The following is a 14,943-nucleotide window of genomic DNA, read 5'->3' on the forward strand; positions in this document are numbered from 1 at the left end:
TAAGCATCCAAAGTTCAGAAGTGAAATCATCATTCTGTTGAAGTCAATAGCAAAACTAATTGACTTCAGTAGGGCCAGGATTTTGCTATATGCAAAGTTCATTCAGCATTATCAACACTTCCTTGAACTGGCAATCCTGCAAGACTGGGCTTTACACAGATTTACTGAAGTTCTTTGTTTCAGTCAGTGTGGGGAAAGCCACCAAAACGACCTTCTGATGGTGCTATAATGAATTAAGACTCTACACATTTACCTGTGTTTAAGAGATGGCTGCAGTACTGAGGTATGCCCTGCCCATGGCACTATGGAGAGTGTTCTATTGTAATGCAAATGTCGCTTAGATTCTGACATTGGGATAACTTCTGTGAAGTTCCAGTTCAGCAAAGCACATAAGGAAGTATGCCTAAATACTGTGCTGAACCAAGCAATACAGCTGAGAATGGTTTTTTTTTTTTTTAATTAGGCCAATAATCATCAAAATAGGACATCCTGCTGTTTTCTAACTTACCTGTATTGATAATTAGGACATGAACTAGGAATGTCATTTTATGGAGGATATCTACAGTGCATTTATCATTCAATATTTTTCAGTTTTTCTCAAATGTATTCAATATGTCATTTATATAAGATCAGCAAGACAAAATTATCACTGCAGCATAGATATAGCTTATCTCTTGGTCTGATAAAATTGTCACTAAGGTTTTGTCTTCCTCAAAAGCTTTTAAAAATTATCTCCTGGTGAGATCTGATGCTGAATTTTACTAGACAAAGAATTGAGTCGGCTGTATATATTCCGGTTTACACTTAAATCTGTGTTTATATGTTACATGTGGAATTTATCGGCAAAACATCTGAACATAGATCCCATGATATGAGAATTATGAGACTAGAGCCAACTCTTAGAGATTTAATCTGTGTAAAGGGGGTTGGGGGAGAGAGAGAAGAAATATTACACCAGTAATGAATGCTGGGCTATAAATATTTATCTAATAAATTCTAGAAAGATATTACCAAATGCCTTGTTTTATCTGTTTGCATTATATCCATTTTATTTGCCTGAATGATTATTGTGTTGTGCACTATTCTAAATGAACAGACAATTTGCAGATCACATATTCTTTATTTTGCATGGCACATTAAGTAGCAACTATGGAACTCATGCTATTGCTTTAATGTCTTCTGTGGATTAGATTTTACTGCAGATTTTTATAACATTTACTGAGGGTACAGGCGTACAAACTAATCTCTTTTCACTGATTGCTTCTGAAATAGAAATGAACCTATTAAAGACAGAGGTGACAGATTTTAGACCAAAAGTGCTTGATTGTTAAATAATGTATATCAAGGCTAACAGTCTCTTTTCTTTTGTAAATATATTGAAAAGAAACCTGGAGTAGTTTTGCTCAAAGGAACTCAATACTTATTTAAGTACAAACTGTGAGGAGTTTTATTTTTACCTAACTGTATACTTATGAATGCAATTTAAAAAGGCAGCCATAACATACATCAAGGGTTTCCAATGGATTATGCTAATCTCAAGAGATGTCTGCGTGGTTTTGGATGTCAAGAATGTACAATATGGTTTCAGTTTTCTTGTTAATTTTACTTCAGAAAAAAGGCTTCAATGAACAAATATTTTGTATTAGTATCATATAAACCAGGGGTGGCCAACCTGAGCCCGAGAAGGAGCCAGAATTTACCAATGTACGTTGCCAAAGAGCAGCCCCGCCATCAGTGCCTCCCCCTCCCTCCCATGCCTCCTGCCCACCACAATCAGCTGTTTCACTGTGTGCAGGAGGCTCTGGAGGGGAAGAGTGAGGGCATGGCAGGCTTGGGGGAAGGGGAGGAGCCTTGGGAGAAGGGGTGGAGTGGGGTCAGGACCTGGGGCAGAGCCGGGGGTTGAGCAGTGAGCATCCCTGGCACATTGAAAAGTTTGCGCCTGTAGCTTCAGCCCCAGAGTTGGCACCTATGCAAGGAGCCACATATTGACTTCCAAAGAGCCGCATGCGGCTCCGGAGCCACAGGTTGGTCACCCCGATATAAACCAAATGTCCCTTTACCCTTTTGGGTCTTGGTTTTCTTAAGATTCTTTGGAAGGTATTTCTTATTACAAAAAATAAAACAAAAAACCTTGAAGTATTCTGTGTATAGAGTGATTTCAGAATAGTAATGGAATAACTCATTGCTGGGGTGGACTTGCGACATCAAAGGTATCTATGCTCATACAGTTGATTTTTACAAAATTTGCATAGCATTACTTTTTAAAATGCTGTGACTGTTGGGAACCCACTTTCAAATTGTCATATTTTTCCACTGACTTTGTAGATATGAAATGTTACCCTATAGCTTTCTGTCATGGTCACAAAATCCTGCCTTTTCATTTGCTAGATATTTTGCAGGATACATTAATGTAAGTTATGTAACAACATCGCCCATCCTTAAGGATGTCCTGTTCGTTAGTATTGACAGAAGTAAGCAGAGGTGGACTTTTTAGCTTTTTTCCAAAGTTGGATAGAATATACTATTTTAGTTATTGTATCAGAGAGGGAGAAAATTTACACAATGAAAATGAAGTAGAATTGGGTGGGAAATGGCTTTTTCCTCCTGCTCTACACTGGGAGAAAAATGAGACATTTTGAAGTTTTTCAACAAAAAAATGACACACACACACTCTCTCTCTCTCTCTCTCACAATAGCCTGGTTATTAAGGCATTCATGTGGGAGATTTGAACCGGCATCTCCCACATCCCAGGTGACTGCCCTAACCACCAGGCTATTTGCTATTTTAGGGTGGTCTCTTGGTCTGGTTTTGACCAGAAATTCTATCCTGGACCTGAGAAACCTTTCCCAACAAAAGTTTTGTTGAAACTGGCATATTCTTGCAGAAAGTTGTTGTTTTTGTGTTTGGTGTGTTTGTTTTTGTTTTGGGTTTTTTTGTTTTGGGTTTTTTTGGTCAGAAAACATCCGTTGGTCAAAACAAAAATTTTGTCAAAAAATTTCTGACCTCTAGTAGTATTCTTCACCTCTAAGTAGTAAGAACCGGATTTCTGCATGCTAATAATACTCTTTGAAATCATTGATGTAAATCTGTTAGGGTTGGGGCTTGATTCGACAAACTCTAACATGCAGTGTGCTTATCGCTGTACCATTGGGAATATGCACATTAGTAAACACTAAGTATAGTATTATTTGCAGAACTGGATTCTTGCAGTACAGATGGCACATTTTCAAACCTTCTTCATCAAAAGGCAAAATCGTACCTTGGAAAACCTCACTACGTGTGCAGTGGAGACTAATTTGAACTATTCAAAGCTATGATAAAGCATCCCATCAACCATTCCTCTGATTTTCTTTTTCTCTAAATGTGTTGGAGAGAATAATAAGATTCCCAACAAGTCTCAGTTTTCATTTTGTATGAAAGAGTCGTTCCATATGCTGATAGGTACAAGCTTGCAAAGGGCCTTTAAATGTGTATTAATAAAGCAAGTAGTTACGGAGGAAGTTTTCAAAGGCACAAATCATGGATGACTAACTCTGATTGAAAGTTAATGTATCTAAAGTGTCATTTGTGCCAACCAGTTGCCTGGTTTGCATGTCCAAGTGAAGTTTTTTCCACAAGGAAACGAATTTTTTAACAGATCTTTTGAATTCAGTGTTTTCATTCAGGACCTTTGGAAAAGTGTGGTCTGCTCTGAAAACTGCATTGTGGAATCCCATATTTAATGGTTTGCTTGTTGAATGTGCCTAGTTTACTACTAAAGATGTTTGTTCCACTTCAAGGCCTGCAAACACGGTTTGGCCTCCATGAGTCAAGCAGAGTCCTGTCATGTATCCCGTTATTTTCAGTGATATAAGTTCTGCAGGCCACGTGGTGCCCCTTATTACACCTGTTCACCTTAATTGTATTATATATTCAACCCCCATTGACATTTGTGGTTTGGTTTGGGAAGTCTGCCTATATAGCAGAATTTTCACTAGTGTTATTATATCAATATAGTTAAGCTATAACATAGATGTGCTGCATTTATGATGTAAGCTCTGCTTTACATTGGTGCAGCTTCTCCACCAGTGCAGATTTTTCTAAATAAACAGGGCCTTAACCGTGCACTAGTTAACAGGAGTGAAAAGCAGTAAAACTGTTTTTGTTGCTAACGTAAGCTGATTGTAACTCTCTCAGTACATGCAGACAGCCTCGTGTAATGCTCTGCAAAACAAGAAGATGGCTTTTTTATGCAGTTGACTTTTTTTCTGAGCTGAATCACATTTTAAAGTAACTGAAAATCTATGTTGGTGTTGGAGAGGAGGATGTACATTTTCAACTATGTGTTTTTGTCTTCACCAGGTTAACTTGCTGAACTCAATTCATGATAATTTTCAGCAGTAAGTAACTTGAGTCATTAGCTCTTGGTATCTACTCTTACAGCTATAGTTGGTTGGCAAAATCAGGGTGGAAATTGTTCAAAAATTCTTGCAAAACTTTGATTTCTTATTTAAACTTTATACTTCTGAGTAAGATCCAGTACATGTTTTGTAATTTTTGATAGCCACATGCTATAGCTTGGCACAAATGAAGTAATATAATTACTTACGAATACATGTGGAATGTACATGCTCTTGGTATTGTATTGTGTTAAATTATGCTAAAATTACTCAGATAACACTTTTTTCATACTTCTAACTTACTGGCACTTTTAAAAACCTTGTTTGACATATTTGTAAAGTTGGGCTTGTGTTATATGAAAATAACTACAGACTCCACACGTTTCTTAACTATAACTTAGGCATATGTTTGTCATAGCCCAGAGTTGCTATGATAAACCTCTTTTTAAAAAGTGATGGTTGGATCACAGAAGTCTCGGAGTGAAATCTTGGCCATTGACTTCAGTGTGGCCAGGGTTTCACCCTTGGCCTTTACAGCCTGTTGAGCAATACTCCAACGTGAATTTTTACAAATGTACTTCTATCTTTGTCCAGTAAAGTGAAGAATGGGAGAAAAACTATGCTATTAAATAGTTCTGAACTATTATTCTGTTATTAAATAGCTTGATATTTTAGTGCATGACAGATTTTGCTCATCATAATGCAATCATGACTTTTTAAATTTTCCTATGAATTTGTACCGTTTGCTTTTGTTATCCTGATAAAGCCTTGTATCGACACTGACCATTTTCTTGCCATGACAAGCAACCACCCCAACTATAACAGAAACATTTTAAATTTGTTAATTGTAACAAACTAACTAAATATATTGGATACATTCCACTACAGTACAGAGATCTGCTGTGTTCAGTGATGAGATCTCCGTTGTAGTACTCTCTAGTCAATGGGAAGTTATACTCTTGACGGTTCACTTGGGCAGTTTATATTTAGATAACCACTTTATCTTTAAAATTACCACAGCTTTATAGTTAAGCATGGAATAGAATAACATTTGTTGTACTTTACACCAAAATAATTATTAAATCAAAAATGTAAATTATAACCACTAAAACAAAACTCTGCTTAAAATTCTTACTGACATGCCAGTCCTCTAATCTATTCCTGCTTTTCACATAAGCTACTCTTTTTAAACACTTTGAAACCATGCTTTTGGTCCATCAATAGCTAAGATCACTGCACAAAACACTAGCAAAGGGAACAAACCTGCACAAGGCAGGGAGATGAACTGGATGATCTAATAGAGTTGGTGATATATCCCAGTGGACCTATGGCAGTTTACACCAGCTGATGATCTGTCCCTTTATCTTTTATCTTGGATTGTCTGAATCTGCTTTTTATCCCTTTACACTCTGCAGAAAGAACAGCTGTAGTTTTTAAGCCCAAATATTCATATTGCTCAGGTCTATTTTGAAAGTTCTACATGCAGGATAGATAAAAATTGTAGAAGAATTTCTTTTTTTGTCCAATTCCCTCCCCTCTCAATCAGTTGCCATTTTTCTTCCAGAGCAATGGCCTCTTCTGGTGCTCGTGAGCAGTTTCTGCGGCAGATGGAACAGATTGTAGAAGGAGTTAAACAGAATCGAATGAAGGTTAGACTGTTTCTTCTCGTTTTCTTTGGCAGAGGCTTGGAATTATTTCAGACAAGCCTGGATGGTTAAAAAAATTGGTGTGATGAGATGTAAACTAATTAAACACCTGACAAGTCTCCTCATTTCTATTTTGTACTCTTCACTAAAATTTTAGTTACGGGCTCTTATTAGGGAATAGACCAGAACTGCGTCTTTATACCAGCACGTCTCTCACTCCAGACAGGTTGCAGCATTTGAGTTTGATTCTGGTATTGCAATATGGATCAGTCATAGGGATTCATAGCCTGATTCAACACCACTGAAGTTGGGAGTTTGGCCTTTGGTGTCCATGGCAGTGGGATCTGGCCCTCAGTGGACTGCTCTCGTGCACATTTCTCCAGTCCCTTTAACCTGTTCTTCAGTGGCAGCAGTAGCAAAGCTGAAACTGAAGAGACCATAGGCCGTCTTGTGCACTGGAGGATGGTCCCGAATAGGTTTTGAAGTTGCTTGTTCCTTTGTAAATATAATGTAATTATTGCCATTTGGATGTCTTTGTTTTTTTTTTTTTTTTTTTTTTTACTTTCTTTGCTTTATTCTTTTCACCTAAAAAAGTATTCTTGATTGCCCCCAAATAATGTTATAACACTTGTGAGTTTTAGCCTAGCTAATGACACCATGTCAACCGGTCCTAGTGGATGAACCCACTGAGATTCCCTATTCTTAAGAACTAAGAATCATGTGTGACATTAGGATTTTTTATAATTATATTCTTTATTTCATTTGAAATCTCAAGCATGACAGAGTATCAGGGAAGACACTAGACCAGAAGTCACATATTGAGAGTTACAGACTCTTCATGCCGTTTCTTTGTTATTGGGATAAATAGCCATACAAGGACTTCCAGATATTAATATGATGAAACCTATGTATAGAGAACTTGGATACAGTGGAATTCAGTTTAGCATGAAGCTCTTCTGTAAAAACGGAGAATTTTTTATTAGCCACTGACCTGGAGGAAATAGATGTTTCATTACTTTAAAATTTGCAGTGAATTGTCTCTAATTGTTTGGGCAGTTGTTTTTGAATAGAATGGATCAATTCTGCATGGCATAAACAGTAGTGAAGTTGGTTATTTGCTTTGGTCGATTTTCCATTAGCAAGCCCATTGAGATCATTTGATTTTGAGGCACTTATTGAGATTATGGAAATATTTCAGAGCAGCATATTTTTTACTCATGAAGATGGCAGTAATTATGCCTGTTTGTTCTGGAAGGCTGACAAACTCTTTAATGACACTTGATTGCTGCAGCAACAACCCCAGCAAACTCCAAAAATGTCAACAATTGTTCAAAGTTGTTCTTCTTCCTCCCCCTCTGCTACTCCACAAATTGTTTAATTGGTGACAGCTGAGAAAATCAAAGGGATTTTGTGAGGGAAGAGGAGCCTTATTGATATCTCTTGTATTCCTTCCTTCATCTATTATGAATTGACCCCTGGCCTCTAAGACCAGGCAAGCCCCCACTGCTCTCCTGTTTGATTCCACTTAAGAAAACAAAAGTTCAGCCATTTACTTATCCAGAAAAAAAGTTGTAGAGTCCGATGACTATCATTGGTTGGTGACAATACAGCATCTCCAACTGCTGTGTGAGAGAAGGCTGTGAGGTCTCAGTCCTGCTGCATTGGAGACAGAGGTAGTGTTGCCACTGAAGCCATTGTGAGTAGAATAAGGCCCTGAGAGAGCTCATTCTTTCTCCTTAGGTCCCCATGGGGCTGCCTCCTACCCATCAGATGTCTAATGGAAAAAAGCAAACATGGAGGGTTCTGTGAGAGTATGGTTTAAACTGGAGTAAATGATGGATTCTCTATAACTTGAAGTCTTTAAATCATGATTTGAGGACTTCGGTAACTCAGGCAGAGGTTATGGACCTATTAAGGAATGGGTGGGTGACGTTCTGTGGTCGGAGGAAGACCAGAGGATCACAATAGTCCCTTCTGGCTGTGAGAACTGAAATTGTCTGGGGAGAGAGACAAAAATGGCTTATTGTTCAAATAATAGTTTAGTGGGTACAGAACACCGGCCAGTCTTCTTACTGATGCTAACAGATACAGGTGCCTTAAAATGGGTATAAATATAATCTTATTCCTATTTTAAGGAGTCTTTAATTGCCAAGAGCAGTTTTAAAGGGGCCTTAATGTAAATGAAAATCTCACCTGTTATTTCTTTGTTGATCACCAAAAATGTGCTTGCTATACAGACCATGCATTAGTACATATTTGTTAATGAGCATTTGTATGTAATGTCTTAGGGTTATCGTCATGAGACCCTACAAGTACAGTCCCTGCCTTAAAGAGTCAAGTTTAGATTTGACATGACGAGCCACAAGGAGAGGTATTAGGCAAAGGAGGGATGATGGAGGTTTAACTTTGTTCATATCGTATTAGTTTCTCATTGTTTTCATTAATAAATGAAATAAATAAAATTTTAAAATTATTTTACATTAAGTGTTCAAGGTTTGATGAGGGGAGTGCAAGTCCTTGCTGGCAAGATTGAGGAAGGTTATGGGGGATTTGAGCAGGAGAGGGATAGACATAGTCAATGCTGCAGGGTTTTTCACTTGACTGAATATTCTTTGCCCTTCTCTTTGCTAAGAGATGTACTTCAGAAGACAAGCAGCAGCCTGCTCCATTGTGCTAAAGGCAGGAGGAGCGTTTTGTCTCCCTCCAGTAGCACTCCCAGCAGAGCCTCTCTGCTCTTGTTTATGTATACCAAGTGCCAAGCCACTAGCACTGATCCTCTTCACTCTGCCTTAGGGGCTGGGAACTCAGAGCGCAGCTTTTCAATATGAATTACCGGTGTGTTTGATAGGGTCTCTCTTCAGGGAGCATCCTGGTTCTTTGTTTGGAATAACAATAGCACAAATTGCAGGTGCTTTCCAAACAGCTCACATTAACGTTTTATAGCAGTAGAAAGTGCCTCTGTGATGAATCTGTCTAAATGGGTATTCTCCATTTATAGGCCCAGTTCTCCACTTCCTGGAATCTTGTGTGATTCCTTACCTCTGTGCAAACTGCACCCAAATCAGAATGACAGCACTGCATACCCTCTTTGAACAGAAATATATGACTACATAAGGCAGTGGAGAATCAGCCCCAGTGTCTCCCACAGGAACAGACAAGATAGAAATAAAATATACAGGCTATATCTGGAACATGAAGAATATTATATTTTTAAATGCGGGTTAATTATTTACTTACAACACACCATCTGGAGACATTGGCTGGAGACAGAACGCATCAAGTAATAAAATACTTGCGTTAAAAATGTCAGAGTACTTATCTAAAACTTTTTGTTCCTGACCCTTAGATTAAGAGTAATTGAATTTTTCTACTAAATTTGCCAGATTAGTGTATGATTTTCCAAAGTTAATAGATGATGGAGGCAACCACCTTAGATGCCAAATCAAGGATTCGCTACTGCATCAATAACTTTTTGTTGTAAAAATATTTTGGGTGTTCTTATCACCTGTAATTTTAATGTCAGTAAATTGTCTGCCATATTTGAATGCTAGTCCGTAAATAAGGTCCTGATCTCACAAAGACATATGCATGAGCAACATGTCCACTGTAAGTAATTCCATTGATTCAAAGTAAGTCTTTGCAAGATCTAAGCCTAAATATTTGTTGCATTGAAAGAATCAGCCGAGTCCATTATGTGTGTCTTATGAAGCATCTTTCTCTAATGTCTACTTGGAAATGTATTTGATGTTTCTGGTTCTTACGGTACATGGTCTTTCATTCTTTGTGCACATTAAAAACAGATAGAAAAGAAGAAACAAGAAAACAAAATGCGAAGAGACCAGTTAAATGATGAATACCTGGAACTGCTAGAGAAACAGAGGCTTTACTTTAAAACCGTGAAAGAATTTAAAGAGGTAAGAGCATTTTTGTTTGTATTGGGTAGAGAGAATTTGAGCCAGTAAAATAACTGGTGGGTTTAAGAATAATCTTAAAAGCCATCCTGCTCAAAGGCGGTCACTTTGAGATGGATCATAAATATTCCAATTGTTAACAGGCAATTGTCTAGATGTGTTGGCTTGCCAAGAAACACTTTCACGTCAGATAACTTTCACAAGGCTCCTTTGGGTTATCTACGTCTTGAGTCAAACCAAAGGAGAGGGTTAAGCTCTCAGGAAACCCCCAGTCATCTTTACAATTCACTTCCTATTATTGTAGAGAACTGGTCTTTATTACTGAAACTCCCGCAGTAGGGGTGGAGCTAACGATCTTTCATTGGCCTATAAACTGTGATTTTTTTTAAAAAAGTTTATTATTCAGATCATTAAAATCTCATTGAGAAGAACCGTGGTACAGGGATGCAAATTGGTTTCCAATTTAAAATATTTTAATTAGTTATTAGATCAGGCCTGATTTGCTTGTAAGTTAAAGGCAGTCTTCATTAGTTGGAGGTAGTGAGATTTTCAGAAGCATTCATTGGCTTAATCTGCTCCCCTTGAAGTCAGTGGTGTTTTACCATTGACTTCAATGGGAGCAGAATTAGGACAATTTATTTTTTGAAAATCCCATCATGAAGAGTTAAGTTTTAATGGTCTACTTTTTTTTTTTTAGACATATGCATGTCATAGTGGCTCAGTTAAGGGTTTGTTTTTAACATACAGTTACAACACCTGTTCCTTAAAATAATGAGGATTGCTTCACTATTTGTCTTGTCTTCCTCCATAGAAAAGTATATTTCTTTTATCCATCTATTATTGTATCATTCTATGTGTAGATTGTTGTCTCATCCTGTGTATTGATTGTAAATTCTTTGAGTGCTGATCCTGGATGATATGCTGGAAATACCGGCAGATACACAGGAATGGATCCTGGCAGGCATGGCACGTTTGAGGAAGAAGATTAGTGAGTCTTCCATGTAGCACTGACAGTGGACTAAAGTATAGGTTTGCTCCAGCACTTAACCCTTCTGTAAAAGAGGTATACTATTTAGCTAATCCACTGAGCTGTTGTACTTTGAGATCCTTGCATGGAAGCTACTGTAGACCAGTGAATGCGATTTCTCTATAATGGAATTAACGTGGAAATTGTAATTTATGAAAACTGAATGTGAGGCAATTCAGCATTTAAATTTGCATTCTCTTGCATGTCATAATTTATGATTTCTCAGTTTACATAACGTTTTAGCAGTGGGACATGCCATGATCATCTGTACCAGATATGTTCAGTGTTTCATAGTTGACAAAGATAGGGCATCCTGACCTTCTAAATGTTCTTGGACTTGGGGATTTCTTTCATAGTTGATAAGGATTATCTATAATACAGAGGATGGGTTGGGGTGTATTTCAAATACTAAGCAATTCTTTAACCATTCAGATAACACTACAAGACATTTTAATTATGGACTGATATCAAAGCTTTTGAATAGACCGCAGTTGTCTGATGGAATCTTTTTTGGAAACCCATGAAAGGGACTCTAGTGCAGCATGGAGGTGATGAAGGTGTGTGCAAGGAGCTGTCTTTGTATGAAGCACACAAGTTGGTTCCATGTTTCCTGGTGGCAGTTGTTAAATTAATAGAATAGGAATATTGTTAACATATAGCCTTTTGTGGCAGGAGAATCTGTCTTTTGAAGAAAAGAGGGGAAGAGTCGTAGGTTTTTGTAGAGGTTCTGATACTGCAATTTATGTAGAGGTTCTTAAATTGTGTGCTACTACTGTCTTCACTGTGTATATTTTTTCTCTAGTAAAATAATAGAGGAAATGCACAGTCTTGTCATCTAAACATTGGAAAAGTACTGTTAATATTTCATTGATTTAGCCTTCCCAGTGCTTGTTAATTGTCTCTTTGAGAGCGAATGCCAAAATAGCACTGCTGTGCAAAAGATCTTTGGGGTTTGCATGTTAGAAAAGGCTGCTTTCTCTAATCAGTCGTGGTTTGCTGGGTTATTTTCCCCTGCCTTGCATCACATATCTTTGGGAGACTGACAAGCTGCTTAGCCACTTTATGACTATGGTAGGAGTTCCCATCCTCTCTAGCAATTAAGCTTCTGTGGAGAGTGAAAAATCCCTCCTTATCAGTTGTCTTCTGAGGGAATTTCCACACCATGGCATGTCTCCTGTTTTGTCTCCTGGAAGATGATGGTAACCTTATTGGGAACAGAAAACATTTTCATAATTCTTGACCTTGCTGTAGTAGTTCTCTGAAAATAGACTGTGCCAAATAGCATTGCAGGATTCCAGATCAGGTATCAATGACCTTCATTTCAAATTAGTTCAGTTATAAGGAAGAAGATGGATTTCATAACTACCAGCAACGTAAACCCAATTTGGGACTGACCATAAAGCTAGATTCTTTCTGCCTTGTGCATCATCGCCTGTAATAATGATCCTGCCATTGGAACCAATAACAATTCCGTTGATGATTTCATGAATCAAAAAAACTCCAGCTTACTCTGCGTTGCCATGGATTGCAGAGTAGGAACGAAAACTAGTAAAATCATTTTTGTCACTAAAGTAAGAAGGCTTAAATCACTAGTTAGATGATGTCACTGTCACTTAGTCACTTCATAACCATACGTTGGGCTCCACCCTGACCTTTTTGTATCACCTTTTTGTGTCACCAAAGGAGCACAAAATAGCCATAAAGTTGCCCTAAAGAGACAAATGGAGATTCCTTTTGCATTCCTCCTTGTCAGCTCTCACAACATAGAAGGCTTTGTCTTGATGATGTGAATATAGGTACCATAACTATTATAGTTAACATTTAACAATCTATTTACTTTTATCAACAGGAGTGCCGTAAGAATGAAATGCTGCTATCCAAGCTGAAAGCCAGTTCTTCCTGAGGAACTCCTCTAGCCAGTGAATTTTAGAATTGATTGTTCGGTCCATAAATTGAATACTTTCTGTGGTAACAGTGATAACTGCAATGCCTAGATACATGTATATTGCTATATAAGTCTTTATTTTTCAATCTGTAGTCTGTTCTACATTACTTTGTCCAGTGGCTGTTTATTCTTGATCACCTCCATTACACAGTAAAGAGTTAATGCAGTAGTAAATAGTAAATTAGGAATGTTGTCTAATTTTATTTATTTGTTTTTCACAATGAAGAAGATAGGATTATTTTGTACTTTGGATTTAATACTGCACTATTCTAACTTCAGGACAATATATATATGTATTGTAATTTTGTAACATACTCGAAAAAATAAATCCAGACACCATGAAGAGAGAGTGTAGTAAATAAGCAGTGATTTGATACATTTAGCCAAAAGTGAAACAGAAAATTTGTTTTTCACTTTTTTTCACCTGCTAAGAAGCCAGATTTTACTTCAGATTTACATTTTAGCCATAGATAAGATTTCAGACAATAAGAAATGTGAAGCCTGGTGGTTAAGACTCAAGCAAATGGAATCTTAACTTGCATAATTCTCTAGTGTAATATTATAGACTTCTGTATTTTTATTACAGCAAGTGTAGCTGTTGTATACCACTTTCTTTGAAACATCAGCATTGTGTAGAGGGGGATTGCTATTAACTAGTTCCAGACAAATTAGATTTTAATCACTAAGATCTTCAAGAATCACTGGTTGGGTTGAAAAATACATCTGTCAACACAAATTCTCTGTCGTCTGCAATTTGGAAAGATTAAGCCCCAGATCTTCTGCTGGTGTAAACGGGTGTAGCTCCTTTGCAGTCAATGAAGCTCTGCTAATTTACATCAGAAGGATTTGGCCCTGAAAATTTAGAAAACTTGTTGAACCCCCTTGTGAATTTGTATAGAACATCTGTATACAGTATTTTATAGTTCGGACAGCTTGTACACAACAGCAAGTTGTTTGGACTAGACTTGCCAATGTACAACACATCCTCTTTTGCTAAAAAACCCAAGTTCTTCATTGTGTTCAGTAACATGGACAACAGTGCTATTAAATTACTGTCTATGGCAGGTGAATGTGAAATAAAAATGTTTGGAACCCAATGATCTGCAGCTGTTATATTTAAGTGTCTCTTCTTTAGAAGCTTTAATAGATTTTTGATTAAGAATGCATAACAGCATTCACTGACTTGTATAAATGTTTATTCTTAATATCTCACATACTGAGTATATATTATTCCAGTGTGCCACTTCTGCACATTAACCACCCGAGCTGCCACCTTTGTGTTTTGTTTTGAGTTTTTTCCTCTCTGTGGAATTTGTAAAAACAATAAAACTCCACAGTGTATGTAAAAAAGGCCCATATCAGGATAGATTGCCTTTCGTGATCATCAATGCGGGATGCAGAATTGTGTATCTGTGTCACTGAAAGGAATACTTATAAAGGCATCACCATAGAAGGCCTGATCCAACTCCCATTGAAGTCAGTAGCAGGATTTGACCTTGGAACCTATGGCCACTGCACTGCATTTAAAGTGAGAAATCTGTGTAACTTGGGGTGAGAAGTGTCAGAGGGGTAGCCGTGTTAGTCTGAATCTGTAAAAAGCAACAGAGGGTCCTGTGGCACCTTTGAGACTAACAGAAGTACTGGGAGCATAAGCTTTCGTGGGTAAGAACCTCACTTCTTCAGATGCGACTGAAGAAGTGAGGTTCTTACCCACGAAAGCTTATGCTCCCAGTACTTCTGTTAGTCTCAAAGGTGCCACAGGACCCTCTTGGGGTGAGAAGTGGAAGCTTATGTGTAGCAAGGTCACGGAAATTCTGTCTGGTAAATTGTTTTAAGCTCTTTCAAACCATAGGATACTATGTTCAATACCACATATTGGCCCATCAACAGGCTCCTGAATGGGTCTATCAGTCCATCTTGAAAATGTATACACAGTAAATCAATGTCTTCTACGTTATTCTTAATGGCATAAGAATCTTAACAGATGAACATTAAAAATCTGATCAATCGGCTCAGCAGCAGAAGCAGTTTTCA

The 14,943-nt window shown here is 37.6% G+C and overlaps 1 protein-coding gene across 7 annotated transcripts in view; it reads left to right on the plus strand.

Moving 5' to 3' along the window:
* Window positions 1-14,006, plus strand: part of CCDC93 (coiled-coil domain containing 93) — a 105,211-nt gene extending 91,205 nt beyond the window's left edge. For 4 of the 7 annotated variants that reach the window (XM_065561592.1, XM_065561593.1, XM_065561597.1 and 1 more), the window contains 4 exons: window positions 4,343-4,380; window positions 5,945-6,029; window positions 9,827-9,940; window positions 12,814-14,006. In XM_065561592.1, coding sequence (XP_065417664.1) covers window positions 4,343-4,380; window positions 5,945-6,029; window positions 9,827-9,940; window positions 12,814-12,867 — 291 coding nt within the window. In that variant the 3' untranslated portion in view covers window positions 12,868-14,006. Of the gene's footprint in view, window positions 1-4,342; window positions 4,381-5,944; window positions 6,030-9,826; window positions 9,959-11,455; window positions 11,596-12,813 lie in introns of those variants that run through there. The other 3 variants (XR_010591540.1, XR_010591541.1, XM_065561594.1) reach the window with 2 other exon arrangements.
* The last annotated feature ends 937 nt before the right edge of the window (window positions 14,007-14,943 follow it).

The sequence above is a fragment of the Chrysemys picta genome, chromosome 11 (assembly GCF_011386835.1).
Source record: "Chrysemys picta bellii isolate R12L10 chromosome 11, ASM1138683v2, whole genome shotgun sequence".
NCBI classification, from domain to species: Eukaryota; Metazoa; Chordata; order Testudines; family Emydidae; genus Chrysemys; species Chrysemys picta.